This window comes from Ciconia boyciana, chromosome 1 (assembly GCF_034638445.1).
Source record: "Ciconia boyciana chromosome 1, ASM3463844v1, whole genome shotgun sequence".
Classification (NCBI taxonomy): Eukaryota; Metazoa; Chordata; class Aves; order Ciconiiformes; family Ciconiidae; genus Ciconia; species Ciconia boyciana.
Window position 1 is genome coordinate 23072327 of NC_132934.1, and position 21479 is coordinate 23093805.

The following is a 21479-nucleotide window of genomic DNA, read 5'->3' on the forward strand; positions in this document are numbered from 1 at the left end:
CTGCCACAGATTCAAACGGCCTCTATGAGCCGGCACAGAAACCGGGCCGCACAGGAGCCGGCACAGAAACCGGGCCGCACAGCCGCCGGCGCGGAGCGGAGCGCGGAGCTGCCGCCAGCCGCGCGGGGGGAAGGAGGCAGGCGGGCCCCGCGGCTGCCGGGCCCCGCGGCCCATGCGCCCGCCCTTGCGCCCTGGGAGCTGTAGTCCGCTGCCGCCCGCTGCCCCTCGCCGCCGCGGGGCCCGGAAGCGCCGGGGGACTACAAGGCCCAAGCTGCCCCGCGGCGCCGGCCCCGCCCCCCGTATGAATGACTAATGCCGCATGTTGTCAGGCTAGCGTGCCCCTGGCGCCGGAGCTCCGCCGCGCCGCCGCCTCCTCCCGCAGCGCCCCAGCCAGCGGCGGCACCCGCCGACCCCGCCGCCGAGCACGGCAAGTGAGCGAGGCGAGGGGGGGGCGGCCGCGGTGCCCGCTTCCTGCCGGGCCGGGGGGCGGTGGCGGCGGTGGTGCCATGTTGGGGCCGAGCCCCGGCGCGGGCGGGTGCGTGTGAGGAGGAGCGGGGGGGTTGTCGCGTTTCTCCCCGTGCCCGGTGCCCCGCGGGACGAGGTCGGCTGTGAGCGGCGCGGCCGCCTCCCCTCGCCGCCTGCCCCCTCGCATACACCCGGCCCTGCCCTTCCAGGTGGCCGGCCCGGAGGTGCCGCCGGGCAGCGCCCCGCTCGGGCGGGAAGGTGGCCGGGGCGCGGGGCGAGGCGGCCCGCTCCCGCCGCTGGAAGCGCTCCCCGGGCCTTGCGCCCGCGGCGGGCGGGCCGAGAGCGCTGCAGACGGCGGCTCCGCGCCCGCGGGGAGGGGCGGCCGGGGCCGGTTCGGCGCTGCCCCGCCGGTGACCCTGCGGGCGGCGGCGGCTGAGGGGCCCTCTCCGGGCGGGGCGGCCCCCGCCAGGCGGGCGAGCTCCTCCTCGGCCTCGCAGCGGGGAGGCTGAAGCGTCAGTCCCGGCTCCGGAGGGGAGGAGGAAGCCGGGGGGCCGCTGCCCGTCCCCTCCCCGCCGGAGCCCGGCAAGGAGGCCCGCCCTGCCGGCCAGCGGACTGCGAGAGAGCACGAAACTTGGGGAAACGCGTCCTGTTGGGCCGTTTTTAAGGTCCCGGACCCGTGTGTGGTCACAGCAGCGGCTGCAGCTTTCCATTCACTTCGTTATGGCCGTTTCCTGGCTTGGGGGTTCATGGAGGCGGCAGCGTGGTGTGGGCAGAGCACTCCGGGCTATTTTACGTTTTGTAGGTGTTTCGTGATAAGAACGTGAGATTCGTTTGTGGGTTTGGTTGTGACGGTGAGCTGGAGAAGAGAACAGCAAAGACTCACAGCTTTTCTTGTTTCTTTTTTTGGTCTCTAAACAGTTGTGACTCTTTCAGGCTGTCCGCATTGTGCATCACATGCAATAAACTGTGAAATCAGGATTTTGAATTCACCTCTGAAAAGAGTTCTAATTAACCCAGGTCTCGAAAATAACTTGTGTCCCAGGCGTAGCTTGTGCTTTCCTCTTGAGGAAAATGCGTGTACCAATGATCCTGTACGCTGGTATCTGTACAATGAAGGTGTTTATTTTTGGCTAGCTTTCAGGAAGAAAGAGAATGTTTTTGTTTGGTAAAACTTTACAGAAAGTTGCGACTGCTGAGCGGTTGCTGCTGGGTTGGAAAAGCGAGAGGATGGGCTTTTAAAAGTTAGGTGCTGCTCTGCGTGTGTGGTGGTGTCAGTAGTAGTCCCAAGAAATATCAGTGGTGCCTGGAATGGCCTTACTTCTCCATTTTGCAGAGATGTGTATCAGTGTACCTACTGTTCAGCTCATTAATGCACATATTCCTTCTTGGAAAGCTAACAGAGTAAAGCAAAAAAAATGGAAAAAAAAACACAAACCAAACAGATTTCAGGGATTTCCCTGCTGTATTTTAGCAGCGGATAGACCTTAAGAAGTAGGGGAAAAACATGCGTGCATTTAATTATCCTAAGCTAAATGAGTTTATTAATTGAAAATACTGGGTTATGGCTGTGGCATTGGTTTGTGCCCTGCTGTTTGTGGCTTTCAGTAGGCTTTCAAGTTTCAGTAACTTGAGTTGCTGATTGTAAATTTGTCAGCCGTCGCAGTGTTTGGCACTGTTGTGTCTTAACTGTAGACTCAGATATTGTTTAATTCAGTGCTAGGAGAGTTATATATTTTTTTCAGTGCATTCTTTCTTCCGTATGGTAAATACGATGAAACATTGCTGCTGTTGCTGCCCGCCACCACAGCTGCGAGTAAAACATGGTGGTATTGGCATCTTATTTGTGGGAGAGTCATCTGATTGCCTTTTTTTTTTTTTTAAATAGTACTTTTCAGAAAGCATCTTCTTTTTCCTTATTTGCTACTCAGGACGAGTGAAGAAAGAGATTTGGGGCAGTCTTAGAAAATGAAAAAATGAGAGCAGGCCAGAGATAAGTGTGCTCGAGATTCAATGGGAGTGGTGTGTAACTACAGCTGTCTGAAGAGGTATCGCAGCATGTGCTTTGCCAGCCACTGCCAGTAGGAAGGGAGGGATTCTGCAGCTCTCCTTGTCCTGCCAGGGGAAGTCCACGCTGGTTAGCAACGCTGGTTGCCTGTCATAGACGATTTAGTACTAGGTCTCACCAATATATTCTGTTGGTAATGGTTGTTACTAGATAGGTCTTTGCAAATAGGTTTCCAATGTGAATTGTTTCTGAGGTCAGGCCTTCAATTATTGAAGGTTTTTTGTAAATAGCCACTGAAATTTGAGATGCTATGAACGTGTTAGTTAATACTGTCATTCTGCATTTGAACTTAGAAACTCTACAAGTAGGAGTGAATTTTTTTTTCCTGCCTGCAGAATGGCTCGAGGGCATATAATTTTAATATTGACTGCAGTTTATAGATTTGTATGAAAACATGCATGCACTCGGTGACAATCTCTCTTCCTTCCCACTTCTTTTTCTAAAAAAAATAAAAGTTAGAGGGGCTGTTTTTTCCTCCTGCCTCCTTCCCCCCACCTTTAGTTGCCATGCTATGCAGTTTGACTGAAATCATGGAGGGATGCAGGGACTTAAATTCTTGTATGTGGAGATGCTAAGTGTCCTGATGATACCATGTATCAAGCTGCAGGAGAGACTACACTGGAGCTCCAGGAGTTCATGTTTTCCAGTGGTAAAGCCCTGCAGGCTGTCTACAAAATAACCTTGTCTGTAGGGACAGCACAACGTGGCACACAGGTGTTGAGAGGCCTGTGTCTCTGTGCAGGAAGGGTGTGCACACTTGCAAGAGGGAGCAGTAGCCTGCACCACAGCTGAACAGGAACACGAATGCTGATGAAGTTGAAAAAAGATCTCCAGTCACCTGTGCAGTACATCTAGGGATCCTGATCTTACCTTGGTAGGACGTGTATCTTGGGTGTTGCACAAGTGGGAGCTGTCCTTCAGAAAGACAGCCAGACAGCCAGTTACAGGTAACCGATAAAGACGGCCTGTGTGTGAGGAACCAGGATCAGGAATTGCTGAGGGGTTTTCTCATTTCTTTGGAGGGCAGCAGTTAGGAATGGAAATTGAGATAATCTGTTGAGGGAAGATCTGTTTTTTACCTACTGAGCTTGTCAGGCACAGGGTGCTTTACACATTAAATGAGCTGTGCAGCAGCTGGATGGAGTTGCAAGCAAGACAACTTTCCTGGTTAGTATGAGCGTGTCTGTAGTGCGGAATGGTTAGTGCTAATGTGTGGGGCTCCAGTGTCTGCAGGCCGGCAGGCTGGAATTAGCTTGCTTTCCTGGAGCTATGTCTCTCTTAGGTCTGTCTTGAAACCTGACCCTCTTGCTTCAGTTCCCTGCCACAGTAGAGCTGTGTGTCTTTGCTTGTTGCCAGCAGGTGGGCCTGTGTCATGTAACGTTTTCAGCTTTTGTGATCACCTGATGATTTTGAAAAAGTGGATCAGCTTGTTGCCAGCTACTGTTTGGAGACTAGGATGGAAGGGGCAGGCAGAAGAGCACTGATAAGTAACATGTTTGGCAGTTGGGCAAAATTTTGTCCTACAAAATCCCAATTTTACCATCATAACAATTGCATTTAAAAGTGTTCATAACAAAATGAATGAATGTGAGTGTCTGCCAGTACTCTTGAGACCCAGCTTCTGTATATCTCAGCAGACAGACATTGACACGTGGAGTAAATGTGCATGTGGAGTTTAAGAAGACTTCTGCAACAGTTTTGTGCAGTTAGTGTGCAAGCCACTAGTTAGTTAGTTGTCCATGGCAGAACTTCTCTACCCATCTCTTTGCTGGCTGCTCGTAGGTAATGAACAGAGAGTGGAAAATTTGCTTCTTGTAGAAGTACATAGAAAATGTGCATGCAGCAGCTGTGCTCTCTTTCTGTTGCTCTGCTTGGGAGTGTTTTGCAGAGGGTTCCCCAGAATCAGAAGTGTCACTTGGTTCATAGTTTTGAATGGCCTGGAGGGAGGAGATGTGCTGAGTGGATATCTTACGCCAATCTGCTGATCACAGGAGAGTTTAATAAAATTATTTTGGTTCCAAATCTTTCCTGAATTCACATCATTCATATTGGAATAAAATAGGACAGTGATTTGGGTAGGTGTGTAGGTTCTAAGACAATGTGAGTTTGAGTGGCTGGCCAGACTTGGGTCGTGTCACTTCGGTCTTTCTGTCCCATGTTTCTAAATTTAGCAACCTCTTTACAGCCTCTTAAAACAGTAAGGATTTGGCCTATTGTTTGTCCTCGATTCTGCTCTGCATTAGCATCCTGATTATTCACCTTGTGCTTACTCATTTCGTCTAGTAGCCCTAGTCAATGTAATAGCAATAATTTTTAAAAACACAAAACATATGAGAGTGCCTTCTTGTCTTTCACTGATAAATGTGTTTTCAGTGCATCAGTGTCCCAGGCCAGATATTCTCATATTCCAACACCTCCTTTCAAACGAAATTAATTTAGGTGTCTGACTTCTATCTTTTAGCTTCCAGAGTATGCAAATGGATGTTGGCTCCAGCGTGCAGGTACCTGAGTTTAGGCTGCATACGTCAGCACAGTTCATGTTGCAGGAACATTTCATTGATGCTTAGAGGGTAAAAATCTGTGTCTTGAAATTTATGAACTTCTGAGTCATGAGAAACCAGAGCCGCAATCTACAACCATCTGTGATCACAGAACCAGTTGCTCAGTTAAGTTTCAGAGGCGTGGGTTGTGTCAAAGAGATACATGCAGTATGTAGAGTAGGTCACCTTGGTGATGGTTTTGAAATACATTCCAATTTCTGAATTTGTGGCTGTTGCATTAATTGTCAGTCAGGTTTCGGCTGATGCATCCTTCAGAGTATGAGCAGTCTATCAACAAAGAGGAGACACCATTTGGAGCTGATGATAGTTTGTTTGTAAACATTTGTAAGATTTCCGTGCATAAGCATGGAAAAAGCCTCATCAATTTTAAATACTCTGCTTCCATTGCAGAGGATGGTGCCAAGACATAAGTGGGTATCTGTTGATTTGGTTTTGCCTTCTTAGGAGGTTAAATGTTAGGCATGGAAGGTACTTTGTTAGGTATTCCAGACAGCGAGTAATGAGTGCAATGGTTTGTCAGAGGGAGAAAAGTTGTGTCTGAATCTTCTGAAGTATTGATACGCCTCTTCTGTTTACATAAAATAAGTGGTCCTGTTAATCGGTAGCAGCATTCAAATGAGATGTACTTATGCAGTGCATAAATATGAATCTGAGGCGTGCAGGCTATACCAGCTAAACTGAATATTGGTTGCTAGTGAAACTGCAGTTTAGAGGATAAAAGGAACATGGCACACTTAGTACAATGTAGATGTAAGTAAATTTTTATTGCTGCGTATCATGCTGAGCAGATGGAGGTTGTGTTCTGGCCAGGGATACTGGTGTTAGAGGGCTGGGTCACGAGGCTGTTCTTGAAAGTCGTTTGCGTGTGCTTGTGGCTTACGTCCAGCGCAGGTTAGTTCTGGCTCGCTTACAGCGTGACCTGTGTGAGGTGTGCTGTATTCTCACTGGAGAACGCCCACTTTATTGTTTGACAGCTTGCTCTTGAATCAAATTCAGTCCTTAGCCTACCTCTTGTCTTTCCCACAGCGACTCTAGAGGAACAAGGATGAGTGATGTTGGCATGTTAGTGTGAGGAAGTGCTGTCCCAGAGGGGTGGGGGGGATCTTCTTCTGAAGGGCCAATGATTAAAAACAAAGGAAAATTCATGTTGCAAAATTGAAATGCTTTGAAAGCTCCATCAGCCTCCTAACTACTTGTTTAGATACCAGAGGTCAGGTTTGTAGATGTATTTAAGTATTCATACACCTCAGTTCCTTATCTGTAAAACAGCGAAGTGTATAATCCCATCTCAGAGGCTGCAGGATTAATACTCTGAGTACTGAGAGATGTGGATACCTTCTTCAATGCTAGTGAATATTGTACCCATCAAAAGCTGTAATACATGCATTCAGATTTGGGGGGGGGAGAGAATCAAACATAAAAATTGTTGACTTTCCCTTTCAATAGAAGGTGAAACAAGTTGTAGTTTTGTGGCTCCTAGTTTCTTACTAGTTATTGTGATGTGCGTGCAGCGCATAGGAAATACAGAGCAATTATAAGACTACAAAGAACTTAATTTCCCTCTTGCAACGTCAACGTATTGAGGAAAGCAAATGCTGCTTCTGAATTTCTGTATAGCTCGGAAGAAAACATTCAATAAAAAACATCTTTTTAAAGAGTAGCAGACTAGGTTGTTTTGTAGGTAGGAGCATGAGAGTTTTTTAAAAAAGCTTTTTTATTGATTCAGTTGAATCACTATCTGAAAGAAGCAAATTTAGACAAGACAATAAAGGAAGAAATTCAGTCCTACTGTAGGAGGATACCTTAATGAACTGCCTGTCCATCCTTTGTGTTGTGCTTGAATTTTCTCACTGAACCACCTAGTTGAAATAAAATGAGAAGGGGCATTTGTTCTTTAAAGGTAGCTTATGTGTTAGTAACTGTAAACTTGCCTTGCTAGAACCCCTGACTGGTGAGCGTACCTCTTGTCTCCGCGAGACTAAGAGAGTTTCAGATGCCTAAATATGCAGCTAGAACCGAAACACTTTGGTCAGCTAAGACTACCCAGTATGAAAAACGAGCCAGTAGTTCACGAGCAGATTTCACGCGAAGAGGAAGCTCTGCTGAAGCTGTTTTACGTGAGGAAAGCTGGAGGACTGATGTGAAATAGCGTGGCAGGGAGGTCTTTCTCACTCTGCTTTTGTCAGCAACTGTGCAGGATAAGCATCGCTAGAAGATGTTGTACTTACCTGTGTGCTCCTTTCTGAGCTTGTTGTGTTGGGGGGAAGAGAATAATCCCCAAAGTGTAGGGGAAATATATAGCCCCTTTTCCACAGTGCTGTTGTCAGTGTGAATGGCTGCCCTGCGTGTGTTGTCAGGACAAGAAAACCTTGAAAGGAAGTAGGTTTCTACCAGTAAGATGAGTAATGGCTAAATTTTAGGCTTGCAGTTCGTTGGGTCATCTCAAAAATTCCTGTTTGGTTGTCTAGGTATCTTAAGAGTTGGGGAAAGGGCTTCATTTCTTCATACATGTATACATAAAGAACAATTTTTATAGCCCAGTGAATGGCAGGCCCCCTAGGACTAGCAAAGATGAAACAAGCACAAGAATTCCACTTGCTGGGGAAAAAAGGTGATTGAATTCGGGATCTCATCAGGGATTCAATCATCAAGGAGTCCTTTCAAGAAAATTCCAGAGGCAAAATCCAGTCTTGCTGGATCATGAGGAGCCAGGTCAGCGCCCTTGTTTCTTCGTGCTTCAGGAATTTTCTTGGTGGCACTCTCAGCAGGAGGAATGGATCCCAGATTAAGACAGTCTCCTGGCAGATAAGAGAATAGAAATACTTTCTCATCTTTGATCTTGATGAGTGCTAGAAGCTGCATCTCCCAGTTTGTCTGAAAGAAATGCACTGTCATATCTGAGATTTTCAGTATGTGATTTATCTCATGAGGGCCTCTTACAGGCCTTTGAAGTAGCTGGAGGAGAGGAATTTGATTGGTTTCGCATGTTCATGCCAAATCCCATGGTAAATAGAAGAACTTGAGGTTATGAGATGTTGTGGTATACATATTATGGAACACAATAAATAATTGTCTGAACAGCTTGTTTTGCCTGTGGCTTTACAACTTGGGGTTGAATTTCCTTCTATTCCCTGGCAGGTTCTGCCAACCTCCTCTTTTTCACATGCACACGCACCACCTCCTGTAATCTTCAGTAACCTTTTTTTCCTGGAGGAGCCATGCTGTGCACTGCACCTCTGAATGACTGTGAGACTTACCTCCCTGCCAAGTTTGTTTAAAATTCACCTATGGGTTAGCAAGCACAGACAAATAAGCTCTGCCTTGTTACCTAGTCTCATTTCTTTAGGAAGTTGAACTTTATTAAAAAAAACCAAAAAACCAACCAACAACAACAAAAAGAAACTGCAAGGTTGAAAAATCAAGCTCTAAGAAATTTGGAAATGCTTGGATTTAAGTTGCCCAGATGCTTGCCAGGATTTGATCTGAATCGGCACCATTTTCCTCGCTGTTAGACGCAGTGGGAGGAAGCGCATACAGATTCATATGCTTTGGTTCCTTATCTGTGTAACAGCAAGGTATGTTCAGTCCTCTCTCACAGGTTTCAGGATTAATATTTCAAGTATCGTGAGATGTGGATATCTTCTGTGAATATATAGGTGTACAGGGATGGTAACTTTACCACATGGATGAGCTAGGTCAGCCTGGAGTCCATAGTATTTGACTAGTTCCCAGAATATATGTACTTCCTCCTGTGTTGTTGATGCAGACACTGGCTAGCTGAGTAGCCAGCCTTGTCTGTACTCTGGCGTTGACATGTTTTTTGCCTATTGTCACTCACACTAAGCAAGAACGTGAACACACTCAGATTTTCACAGTAGTTGTACAGTTGAGTTCTAGTTTGCTGTTGACAACCAGTTGTAAGAATTTTCTTAATGTTGACTGAATAACCTGAATTCCTGGGCATGTTCTAAGGAAAAAAAAAATCGAGAAACAGGCCTTCTGCATGGAATATTTCACCTCCAGTGGATCTTGAGCAGATCTAAGCACCTGAGAACAAGATCTCCTAGAAGAAAGCAGTGGCAGACTTGCCTGTTGATGTGGCTGCCCAGTCTCTCATCTGACCCTCGTGATGCTGTGCCGTGGGTTCCCTGCAGAGGCTGGAACCCCGCTATGGTGGAGCTGGGAACCACGCTGACCAAACAGCTTTGCTTTCTCCAAAGGTTGTACAGGTCAGATAAAAAGCAGTGCTAGTTAGCATGAGTAAACTTCAGAGAAGATATCTCTTTCCAATATCAGACACATCTTTTACCCAGTGGTGAGAACGGGATGAGGTTTTCTAAAATGTGACTTGATGGGGAAAAAAATCACTCGGTGCTTCTGTATAGAAGTCTATTCTTTAACTGAAACTTGCAGTTCATTACTTTTAAGAGCACTCCCATAGATAAGAGAGATGTTTTCAAACCCCGGCAGGCCTTAACCAAGCTTAGAACTTTAGTTTGTATTTAGGGCCAGCTGATTCACTGGCAGAAAAACACTGTAGTATTTTGCACATAAACCGATTGAGAAGCAAGCCCAGAGCTGAGCATCAGAGTATTGGTACACCCCTGACTGATGTTGTAGTTGAACAAATATTTTCTCAGAGGGCAGCGTTGGTTTCAGCATCTCCGCTTCATACTGTCCCTTCAGTTTTGCTGCCGCAGTTGTTCCTGCCACCATTTGGTCATCTGAGCTTAAAATGCCTTCGTAGAGTGGGGAAAAAAAGGTTTGTTTTTTAACCTGAATCTGCTCTCTAGTCTGGTTTACTGCACAAGTCTACAAATAGTTAAACCAGTCTGTCGGACACAGGACAACATAAAAGCAGGCACTGTGTTCATGTAAGCCCACAGTGCCACCAGACAGCTCTGGCCAGGCTGCCTGGCGTGAGGTGTCAGTGGGCTGGCATGTCCCTGTTCAGGTTTTGGGTCTCAGGGCAGGGATTTCCTTCTGCTGCACTTATTTGGAGCTGTCCCACTGCATGTAAATCACAGAAATGCTGAAGCAGAAAACAGCTGTTCAGCTTCACCTGCTGTTTCAGGTTACTCTGGTATGCAAGTTTCCTTCACTTGACTCATTGGAAAGGGGGAAGGCAAGGTCATGGTTTTAAATTTATATTATGCATTGTACCAAAACTTGGGAAACTGTGTCTTACGTTGCCCATGCAGACTTCTCTCATGTTTTTGAATAAATAGTTTGTTACTGAACATCTTGGACTGTTTTCAGTGTGTAGTTTTTGTTTCAACAAGGTATTTGCCTTGCAGCTCTGGAGCTGTGTCTGTAGTTGTTGCCTGCTTGGGGCATGGGGCTCTGTTGGGTTTCATGGGGTTTTTGCTCCAGGGAGCATGCAGAAGCCAGGCTCATGGTCACTCTGGGTTTTTCTTGCTCGGCCTGCAGCTGTGGTCTGCCGTTTGCTGGCTGACCACTAGCAGTGGACAACACAAAGGCATGAATTGCTGAAGTCCCTCCATAGACGCGTGGAGAGAGGTGTGCCAGCTGTCTGAATTACACTTGCATGCTTCATGCTGCCCAGGAGAAGAACGCTCTTTTTATAGAAACATATTTTAAGCAAAGCTAGAAAGCAAAACAACTCACTTGAAAACAAAGGCTAGAAACCAGGATGTAGAGCACTAGTCAGACTAAGGAGACTGTTGCATTTGGGGAAGGGGTGGGGGGGCTTTTGCCATCACTTTTGTGTGCTGGAACATGTTGTCACCCAGGCTCCAGACAGCTTTCCTCCAGCTTCACCTGGGCGTAGGGCAGGAGACTAACTTGTCCCTCCGCTCCCCAGAGTGGGGCTGCAAACGTGTTGTACAAGTAAGTTGGTCAGGACTGCTCTCCAGTCCAATAAGATAAAACACCGTTCACATGCACTGTGAAACGGGTCAGAGGGAGGCAACCCAAAATACCACAGTGAAGAAGCAGCACTTTCTCCTACGAGTGCTTCGATTTTAGTGGGATAGCAGTGAGAATAAGCAGAGTGAGCGCTCGTCATGCATTCAGTAGCTTGTGCAGTCCCCTTAGAGTACCATCAAAGTCGAATCATAGCACTCTGCCAGCTTCATGGAGAACTTTTGGACTTGAACAATATGGGTGGAAGAAAATCTTAAAACCAAGACATGGAAACCATTCACTAAGGGTTTGAAGACCCAGTTCCCAGGGTTTTTCACACAGGCATGATCTTACTGGTGTTCTGACCCTGGCATATTTGTAAATATATAAATGATAACATGATGCAGATCAGAGAATAATGCAAGTGGCTCTCTAGTTGAATATTAAGACCGTGACTCCTCTCCTATTCCTTGTAGCGGTGAAGTCCTAGAAACACAGATGATTCCTACAGTTTGCCTAAAAACTGTCTTGACATAGTTTGTTTGGACAAGAGAACTACTGATCTAGTTAAGCAAGATTTTTGCTATTGCTGAAACCTTTTTGACAGCCATCCTGTATCTTCAATTACTTGTGAGTGATCTGCAGGAAAAAGGCATTTTTGCAGAATCTAAGACAGCATAAAAAGCAAATTCTGAGTTCCCATGAAATCCACCCTGGAATCAAGGTATTCCCAGTGTGTGTGAGAACAGGACTATGCTCTCAAAAACTGGATTGAGACAGACTAGTTTTACCCTACTGATGTTTTGTGGGTTTTTTGTTTTGTTCTGTTTTTTTTTTAACAGCAGCAGAGTTGAAAAGGTGGCATTTATGCATCTTTCAGTTTGCTGCTTTTATTACTTCAACCTTTATCAGAGATTGTAGAGACACCTCTGCTTTTTTTTTTTTCCCCTTACAGTTCTTAAACAAATATTCTGGGTTATGCCATTAATTTTTAATTCTTTTCCATTCCTTTTACTTCCTACAGTTCTTGTGTGGTTGGTGGAAATAAGCCTACGCTGCACGGATGCAAGCGGAGCAACAGCCAGAGGTAGGGCTTGCAGCTGAAGTTTTTTTCTCAGTAGAATTGCAGGGAAGGTCAAGACTGAATCAGCCAGGTTCTTCCACTCATCCTCAGGGAAGGTCTGCGAAGTTGGGGTCGAGACTACCAGTGTAGGGGGCTTGGGAGTTGAGTGCTATTGTTTTGCTGTATTTAAGTTGTTCTTTTCAGGGTCCTTTTCCCTACAGTTGCAAAAGACAAAAAGGGTCTTTTGTATTACTTTACTTGCAAGTGAGGAATTGCAGAAAATAGTCTAACCTATGAGCTGAAATCTTTAGGAGGAAAAAATGTTTTGTGAGTAAATTACACAAATTGTATATGAATTATCTCACTGTACATAGGTTAAGTACTTTGCCAAATTAAACCGAGGTGACTTTTTTTTTACCCTTTCTGTTCCTTTCATATCCATGTATCTCAAAACATTTTTTTGGTGTAATAGGTGAAGCGCAGGAAATTTTTTTCTTATGAGATATAAGAAAGTTGGTTCCTGTGTCCTGTTAGTTAATTAAAAAAAAAAAAAGCAATGGCGGACTCTTAATGTGGTGCTTAGTGCTTTTCCCACTGCAATGTTGTAATGTTATGTTGACAAAGCCAGCACAAATGACAGGATTAATTCCATATGTTACAGATGGATACATTTTTCAAAATATTTTTGTGACTAGAGTTACATATGCAAGCAGTAGAGTCAAGCCATATGTTGTGATCAAAAACTGAGCTGGTGTTAAATTAGATTTGTGAATGTAATTGCAGTTTGCAGTGTAATTGCAGTTTACAGTTGTCCATGAACAGACTTTTGCTTTGTAGTGAAAGGATGATATGTTGCTGTGAATGTTTTAAACTTTGCACTGTAGAGCTGTTGTACTTTTTGGTCTTACTCCATGAAATGCATGATAAATTTTTCCTTACCTTCAGTGGGACCATGGTAAGACACTCAGGATTTATTATCTGAAAATTACTGTTTGGCATAATGAAATGCAAGAAGAAATTAATTAGTTGTGTTGAAAGCTCTTAACAATTGGATGTGCTTTGTACAGTCCTGTTTTAAATCTTACCAGGTTAAGTACAAAGTAAATAAAGCAGTCATTCTAGTTAAAAAGCTGACATCCTTCAGGAGAGTTTGGCTGCCTACTTGCTGACTCGTTAGTACTGCCTTTCATTTGGAAGGTACTTGAATGATTATGGATTCTCATCCTGTTAACTTTTTGACTTAATGTTGTTAAAGAATTCAAAATTCTCCCAGTAGTCATCCTGATTCAACTTTGAATTAATATAGTTGCCTAAAGATAGTTTATAGTTGAGCTTTCCCTGATTCTTAAGTCTCTCTTTTCTGCACTAACTCTGCCTCTCCAGCTTGGATGGCATAGGCTGAATGACTGGGATTGTTTGAATTCTATGCACAGGTTTTAAAACTTGCCTGTTAGTTAAAAATAAGGAAGGTTTTGTTAGTCAAAGACTTGCCTCATATACTTCTAGTGTTAGTATTTAAAAGTCAGTCTTTGGGAATCTTTTCAATTAACTTTTGATCCTTTAGGGAACAAAACTATGCAGATGCTTTTCATCCTTTTGACGTTGATTTCTGATGTATATAAAGTCAACATACACAAATTTTATGAGATTGGGTGTGCGTATTGTGTAATTACCTTATTTTATTCTGTTAGAATAAGTGTACTTGAGCAGACTCTTCTTGAATGGATATGTGTATTCTTGTGAGTGCTGATTAACTTTGGCAGACTCCTGACAGACTATTGCTGACTGGTAGTTGAGTCAAAACACCATCTTATAAATGGCAATGGTATTATAATAATCAGTGCACATTTTAGTTTCCAACACAGAAAATGCTATAGTAGTGTTAGAGACAAATTTGTTCTTTTTATTCTAGAATCAGATTTTTAAAAAAACTGTCAGGTATAAATATTATCTTTTGAAATAGGCATGGAATAGTTAGGCTTTAATATGTTCTTTCACATACTTATCTAGCTAGGAGAAAAACAGTTGTAAAACCACAGACATTTTGAACTGCTTAAATTATTTACTTGCTTGAATATTATAAGTAGGTTCAAATCGAGCAAACTCGCAAGGGGAAAGATGTATTAAAACATTTCATTTTAATTCCCAGCCTCCTTTTGAATTTGTCTCATACAGGCTGCTGCAGATCCAATGTCCTCCTCTGATGCACCAGAAGATGGCCCAAAGGAAACGTCAAGTGTATCGCAGAATATCTGTATGTTTCTGGTTTGACTGGGGAGGGTATATCATGTTGGAAGTATATTAAGCTAAATGTCCATGTCTTTTTTCCTTACCTAATAAGGATGTGGCTGTTAGCACAAAAGGGAGATGCGAATGAGGTCATATCTGACTTAATCTGTTCATGATTAGTAGAAAGGCCCAGTTACGTAAACCAAATTTGGAAAGAGCAATGACATATCAATTGTCAGTTTGCTGCACCCGCGCTTTTAAAAGAAAATGTTTTTTGATTTAATAGATATACTCAGCTATTGTTTTAAGCTCGGTCATTGCTCTCTAAGCCGGAGATGTAAGCTGCTAGATAGCATCTAGTGTTGTGATGCTGAGTGGTCATCCTGGGTGGAATACTTTGCCCATGCTGGCGTGGTAGTATTTTGATATGACGGCCAAGCCTGTAGCATGCGGGAATAGAAGTATCCCAGCCAAAACTGGCTTGTGAAGCCCAGGAAGAGTATCGGTCCTTACCTTTTAGTGGTAAGGATCAGATAATGACAGACACTTCTTTCTCAGGAGGAGAAAACAAAGACTACTTAGGATTTGCTTTGTGTTTATTGACATACTGTTGTGATGTTAACGTATACAATCCTCATTTTGAACAATAGGAACATTCAGATTGTGCTTTCTGGCAAGTAATAGGCTCTGAACCACCTTAGGGTGAATTAGTGGGTAGCAGCAACATTACTGTAATGCTGAAGTTGCTGAATAATCCCTAGGGATCACAGCTTTCAGAAATAACAATCATGGGAGCAAACAGAGCCTTGACTAAAGCTATGGGAAAAGCATTCAGACCTAAAGAATTAGATTAATTTTTTATGTTGCCTTTTTCTCCAGATAAAGAAGTTGGTTTAATGAAACTGTAGCTGCTCCTGAGAATGTTTTTCCTTGATTATGTCCTTAAATGATAACATCTGGTACTGCAATGTTACAGCAGTTTTTCTTCACATGAAACATTATTCAGTTTGGTTCTTAATATATGTATGAGGTGAAGGCTGGAAAATTAAAAGAAAGGAAATCCTTTACAGTCTACTGAATACGAAGAAACCACTTTCAACTGGGGGAATCTGAGCCATAAATGACTTTAGGCTAGGAGAGCGTTCGGGGAAGTTATCATGCGTGCTTCCCCATTTCGTATACTCTTCCATAGATAGCCACTTCTCACCATTGTGGGAGGCAGGATATTTGCTTAGGTTGATTTTGGTTGATCTACTGTGGCTGCTTTCATGATTATGTGACTGAGAGTGCTACAAATGCACCAGCCCTACCTCTTCTCCTTCCTTTTACAGTCATGTTTTCCCCACTCCCTCCTTAGCATCACCATCTGTTTTGGCAGCGACATGGTCTCAGATCAGACCGTACTGATTGCAACACACCATGTTCTTGGGTATTGACCATGAAGTAGTAGGCTGCTAAAACGCTAACTAAGGATGTTGGAGGGTGGCTTTTGTTGTGGGTTGTTTTTTTTGACATAAAAATCTTGTGAAATAAGTATTTGTGGGACAGATCTGGGGCCAGAGCCACACAGTTAAACCAGATTCATGAAACGAATGAATGTATGGTAGGAGGCTGTAATTTATCTGCATCTTTGACATCCTGCCTGCAAACTGTTCACTAACCTTTTTTTTCCTGGGATTATGATCCTATTCCAGGGTTCTGGACCACTTGAGACCTCTGCTAACTTGTGCAGCAGCTTGCCAGAGAGAGAGAGAGTTGGTTGGAAACAAAACTGCTTTCCTACTTGATGCCTTTTTTTAAGATGCATTACAGATTAAAGATAACTCATTCAAAGTTACTGTATTTCCCATTGATGTAAAACTGAAGCTTCTCTTATCTCAGTTAATGAGGCTTTCTGGCATTTAACAAGCAATTGTGATAGATCTTCCTATTTTCCATGGCAAGCTTGATGGGCTGAACTCACATTGTACTATTTTGGTCTTAAAGAGTTTGTTGTTGAAACTAGGAAATAATGATTGGCTTCCTGACCTGAATAGCTCTTAAGGTTTAATTTTCAATTGTATACTGATCCCTGGTATGTTAATCACAGAAAAGGCTAAGATTGGTACTGTAGGTATCCTATACGTGCAGGTGACTTTGCCAGCATACTCATACCATTGTACATGTGTTGCTATCATTTATACAGATAAAATCCCAAAAGGGGACGCTTTTGTTCTAGAATGAAAAAAATGCCTCTTCTTTTTTTCTTTTTTCAATTTAGTGTATACCTTTTCTAAGTATTCTTTGCTTCTCTATCCACCTCACCTGCCACACAGCTTCTCTCTTTCCCTTACTGAACTGCATGGACAACCTGTCCCAGTGTCCACAGGGTAGGAAACCTGGACTGAGACCCATGCTTGGAGGCAGCCTCTCCAGTGGTGGCACTCTCAATGATGTAGCCTCAGAATTGAATGTAAGATTACAGTGGTAAATCAATGGCCTTTTAGCTCTGCTCTGCTGTTTAGTGGTGACATTTTTATTTTCTGTTTTACTTACCTGCACTTTATAGTCATGTGTGCTTTTCTTTTTTTCTTTACATTTATAGCTGATGCAGATGCATTTAAAATTCTTCTGGAGATGAAGATGAAGAAGAGGCAGAAAAAACCTAATTTACCAAGCACTGTGACTGAGCTTGACACTGAGGATGGTTCTAAAGTATATGTGGTTGGAACAGCCCACTTCAGTGACAGCAGCAAAAAGGATGTAGTGAAGGTAAATACTAAGTGGAAGTCCTTCAGCAGCGTGTTTATGGTGTTGTCAACATTAAGTAGAATGAAGTCCAACTCTAACTTGGTTCTGTGTTGTAACCTCCCTCTGTTTTTCTCAAGTTAGCTGTTGGAGGGCTAACAGCGCTATGGGATGAACTAAGAGGCAGCCATATTATCTTAGTAATTTTTTGATGCAATGCATTGCTCTCCCATCCCAAATATTTTTATTTGCCCTTAAACAACAAATGTAGATACAGTGCCAGTGCTAAAAGTAGAAGTCTCACTAGAGAAGCTTCCCCTGCCTGTCACGATAAAGCATCACATAACATTGACAGCGCATACTTTGGCTGTTGCATACTGTGATGGGGATGTGCTGAGAAGATGCGAAACCTAAAACAGAAGCTGCAGTTTACAGCTTCTCTGTGTCCAGGGTGTATAATACTGACCTATAAAACCATGCTGTCCCAAACTTGAGAATGGAATGCAAGATACAAATAGGTCCAAAGCTCTAGTGAAAGTAGGAACTATTTCATACTGTACCTCATGCAAAGTCTGCAGTTCAGAGTGGCTTTATTCTTCAGGAGCTAGAGGGGGAGGAATCTTGTGCCAGAATCATCAACCCTGGTTCTTAGAAAGCTTATTCTAACTCAGATTCCAAATGATTGCAGAGTATGGTCAAAGGAACTTGGTGAATATGAAAAGTTTAATGTCAGGTTCACCCCCAGCACAATTTGTTCTCCATCTTCCTGTCCCAAAGCATTCAGTAGCTAAAGCATTTCACTGTCATCTTCCTTAATGTTTTTCTCAATACATAGCTGTTCAGAGAAGTCTTGTTTACTCTTTCACTGTTCTTTTAATTGAAAATGATTGCTAGCATGTGCTTTTATTAAGTCCCTTTTCTCATGAAAGTACCAATATTGGCTGCATTTCTGTTTAATCCTTCCTAAACTGGTGTAAATAAATTCATGTTTTTCAGACAATACAAGAAGTGCAGCCTGATGTAGTTGTGGTGGAACTATGCCAGTACAGAGTTTCTATGTTAAAGATGGATGAAAAGACATTACTAAAGGAAGCCAAAGAAATAAATCTGGAAAAACTTCAACAAGCTATAAAGCAGGTATGACTCTCACAGTGAGAATTAAAGGTTTGTGTCAAGAGCAATTTGTCAAGTTACAACCAAAACCAGTGTTCCCACCAGCTGGGAACCTAATACTGTTCACCTAGGTGAGACTGCCATCACAGGGGCAAAGTTAGGTTTGGTATTTTGTTTTCAGCTGGAGTATTGAGGGCTTCTGTTCCACCACAGGATTGTTTGGGCAGTTGTTGACCCAGGCAGGAATCCTCCTGGGTTTAACAGTTGCTGCATTTGCGGGATACAAGTTTAACTTTGTAACTGTAATGCTCCACTAATACACTTAAATATGATTATTATCCCTGCAATCTGCATCTGTACCACAGCTATTTAAGGAGCACTTAATTTTGGTGTTGTCTGTCATCTGTTTAGTTGCATTCCTTCATCCTAGTGTGTTGCTCTTCCTTTTTAATTCCCATCCACTTGTCTCTTGAGTAGTTTCTCATTGACAGTGGGCCTTGAGGGGGGTTTTTGAAAAATCTGGGCTGAAAAGTGTGGGGTTCTATTCAAATTATAACTACTCTGTCAGTTTGACACTGTCTGGAATGTATGCGCAAAACAATGGAATGTTGTCCTGTATTTTTTCAGTTTCACCCAGTGAGCTTATATTTAAGTAATTTTAAGCTAGGCACAGTGAAACAGCACAAAGCTGACTTAAAAATGACAGGACATTTGATTAGAATGGCAGTATGTGGTCAATAGTAAAAAAGAGTTTCCAGTGTCCAGCTGAATTAACAAATTCATAGATTGTTATTTTGGTTGTGTGGTAATTATATATTGGAATTGTTTTATTGATGTAATTGGGGAATTTCCAGGATTGCACCCCTCATAAGAATATAATCTGCATCCGTGCAGAAGCACTTGCAGTGGCTAGGGGCTAGTCTACTTGTGTGTATGTGCATGCAGATAGTGTCTTAGCGCAGCTTTCTGACTCAGAGTTAGGCAATAATGCGTCTTTCCTGTTTTCTTTATTTATGTCCTATCAAAGGAAAGAACATTGCAAAACACTTGCATATTGCATGAGTTACTGCATCCATCTGTTTATTTTAGGTAAGGTGGATTGTTCCGTTGCATGTAGCCAAAAGAATGCATGTTCACAACAACCAGAGCAGCATAGCTGGGGGTCTTCTGACCTCGTAAACAGGCACAGAAGCCTTTTTTTAATATCAAAGCTAAATGCAAGAGTTTTTGCTATTGAAGAGGAAAAGGACAATGAAAATAAAATAGTGGATTTTTTTTCTCTGTGATGTAAATTTGTGTTGGCAGCTTTGTAATTAGCATTTCCTACCACAGCTTGAAGTGATCTTGTGTGTGGACAGTACGAAACGCAGACTGCATTGGCTCCAAAGCCAGAGAATAATACAAAGATCCTTCCTATTGTTACAGCTCAATCTTAGTCTCCTTTGTCACCAAGGATAATGCAAATAATAAAATTTGGACATTGTGCCTTTTAAATAATATATTTCTCCATCTGTAGTCTCAACAACAAAAAAAACAAACCTTTCCCCTTTGATTCAGTAGTAGCATGGGTTATATAGGGAAAACCAGGAAGAACAGTCCAACTGTCTCATGCTAAATTATAGTGTCTTTGTTTTCTCTAGTAAAAATCAAACCAGCTGGTTAAGTTGCTCAGTCATGCTTCAGTTGTCCCCTTTCATTGAAATGTGTGTTTGGGCCCAAAAGTTACACCGAGAGTCAAAACTGCTTGTAACTTTCATCCTTGAGTATCAAATTAGGAAGAGAAAACTGTGTCTTTTTATAAAGTCACTTGTATAAATCTTAAGCAGTAAAACTGCATTTCATTGCTCTTAATTTAAGTTGGAAACTGAGCAGAGTGTTAATATGAAAATATTATGCACTTGCAATGGGTCACTGGTATTCACAGCTTATCCAGCAACTGTTGCAGGTTGAAAACAGCCTTCCTCCAGCCCCTCCTTGAATTTCAAAACCCTTATAGTTGTTTGCAGAGAACTACCTGTTGGCTTTCCATTAAGCAAAGCAACACAGTGCAGACTGGTATCTGGCTCAAATGCGGATTACCTGAAGATGCACAGTAACAGTTGGCTTGACAAAACCTGTCTTACCAGTTTGGTTTTTACCTTCTCCCCTGGCTTCGTGTTTCCACTGTCCTTTCTGTGTCCATACCATGGCCGCATGGCAGTCTGAACAGGGCTTGCTTTTTAGCTGCATCGTGTCCCTGTGTGGCTGTATGATTGCTGGTCCTAACACAGAGGAGGAGTTGAGAACCCTTGTACTAGGGCAGAAGAGAAAGTGGGCTGGTTGCAGCAAAATCTTAGCTCAACCTCACTTTTTTAACCTAATCCTTTAGGCTGAAGTTACTGTGCAGGAATATATTGTAATGGTTTTTTTAATGCTTCTGGCCAGTGAAAAAGCTCTTGTTTTGCACCATGTAATACAGCCCTCCATGTTTAGGTAACCTACAGGATTGTCTTGTTAAATAAAATCGATATAATGTGAATCGGTAGATGACGGGTACATCCATATGGACAGGAGCAGGCTGCTGTCACTTGCTGCCTTCACTTGCGCTTCAAAGTCTAACCTCCAGTGCACTTGCAGCAGCAGGAAAACCAGTTCCAGGCTCTAGGTGGCAAGGCTGTGTTTGCACAGGGCTGCGTCCATGGGAATTAGGGTTTTTAAAAGAAGAAATCCATAGGACTAAAATACAAATGGTTTGTTTCTGCCTGCAGTTCTGCGGTTAGTGCTGGATCTGTGATTTCTTATACAGTCAGAGTAGCCTCAAGCCCCCCCTCCTTAGGCTGTGTTCCCGTACATAACGTAAGCATTTCTGTGCTGCATCTGGTGGAAGATTTATCTGCTTCAGAAGCGCTCTGGCAGCTGCCAATAACAGATGCCTGGGGAAGGGCATTAGAACCTGCAGTCATACTTTGTCTGGGTATTCCTCTCTCTTCCTGTCCTTTTCACTGTCTCCATGTGAGTCATGGTGTCCAATAGAGTGTATCTTCCTCAGTCATCCTTTCCCAAGCCCAGTATTTAATATGTTTAATCTCTTATATGTTTGGTATTTCTTTGCACATTTTCTAGTTCAAGTATCTTGTTTTCAAGATGGGAGTCCACTAAAGATTGTACAGCAGCGTGTTGATGTTTCTATTTTGTTCCTTTCCTGGTAATCCCTGTCACTCTTCTTGCTTTCTGACTGCTATTGAACACTGAGCTGATAAAATCGGTATTTCGCTTTCTCTCTGCTGTGTGCTAATAGCTCTGCATCCCTCTGCCTGCGCAGTTCAGTTTCTTTCTACCTGTGCATTGCTTTGTGTTTACGGCTGTTGCATCTAACCTGTGAAATTATTGCCAGCCACTCAGGATGTAATGT

At 43.2% G+C, this 21479-nt stretch overlaps 1 protein-coding gene across 4 annotated transcripts in view; it reads left to right on the plus strand.

Moving 5' to 3' along the window:
* Positions 1-283: 283 nt before the first annotated feature.
* TRABD (TraB domain containing) overlaps positions 284-21479 on the plus strand; it is a 36165-nt gene continuing 14969 nt past the window's right edge. The window contains exons 1-5 of one of the 4 annotated variants that reach the window (XM_072860583.1): positions 291-427; positions 11981-12043; positions 14195-14273; positions 16833-16999; positions 17972-18112. In XM_072860583.1, coding sequence (XP_072716684.1) covers positions 12020-12043; positions 14195-14273; positions 16833-16999; positions 17972-18112 — 411 coding nt within the window. In that variant the 5' untranslated portion in view covers positions 291-427; positions 11981-12019. Of the gene's footprint in view, positions 432-11980; positions 12044-14194; positions 14274-16832; positions 17000-17971; positions 18113-21479 lie in introns of all 4 variants that reach the window. The other 3 variants (XM_072860593.1, XM_072860576.1, XM_072860599.1) reach the window with 3 other exon arrangements.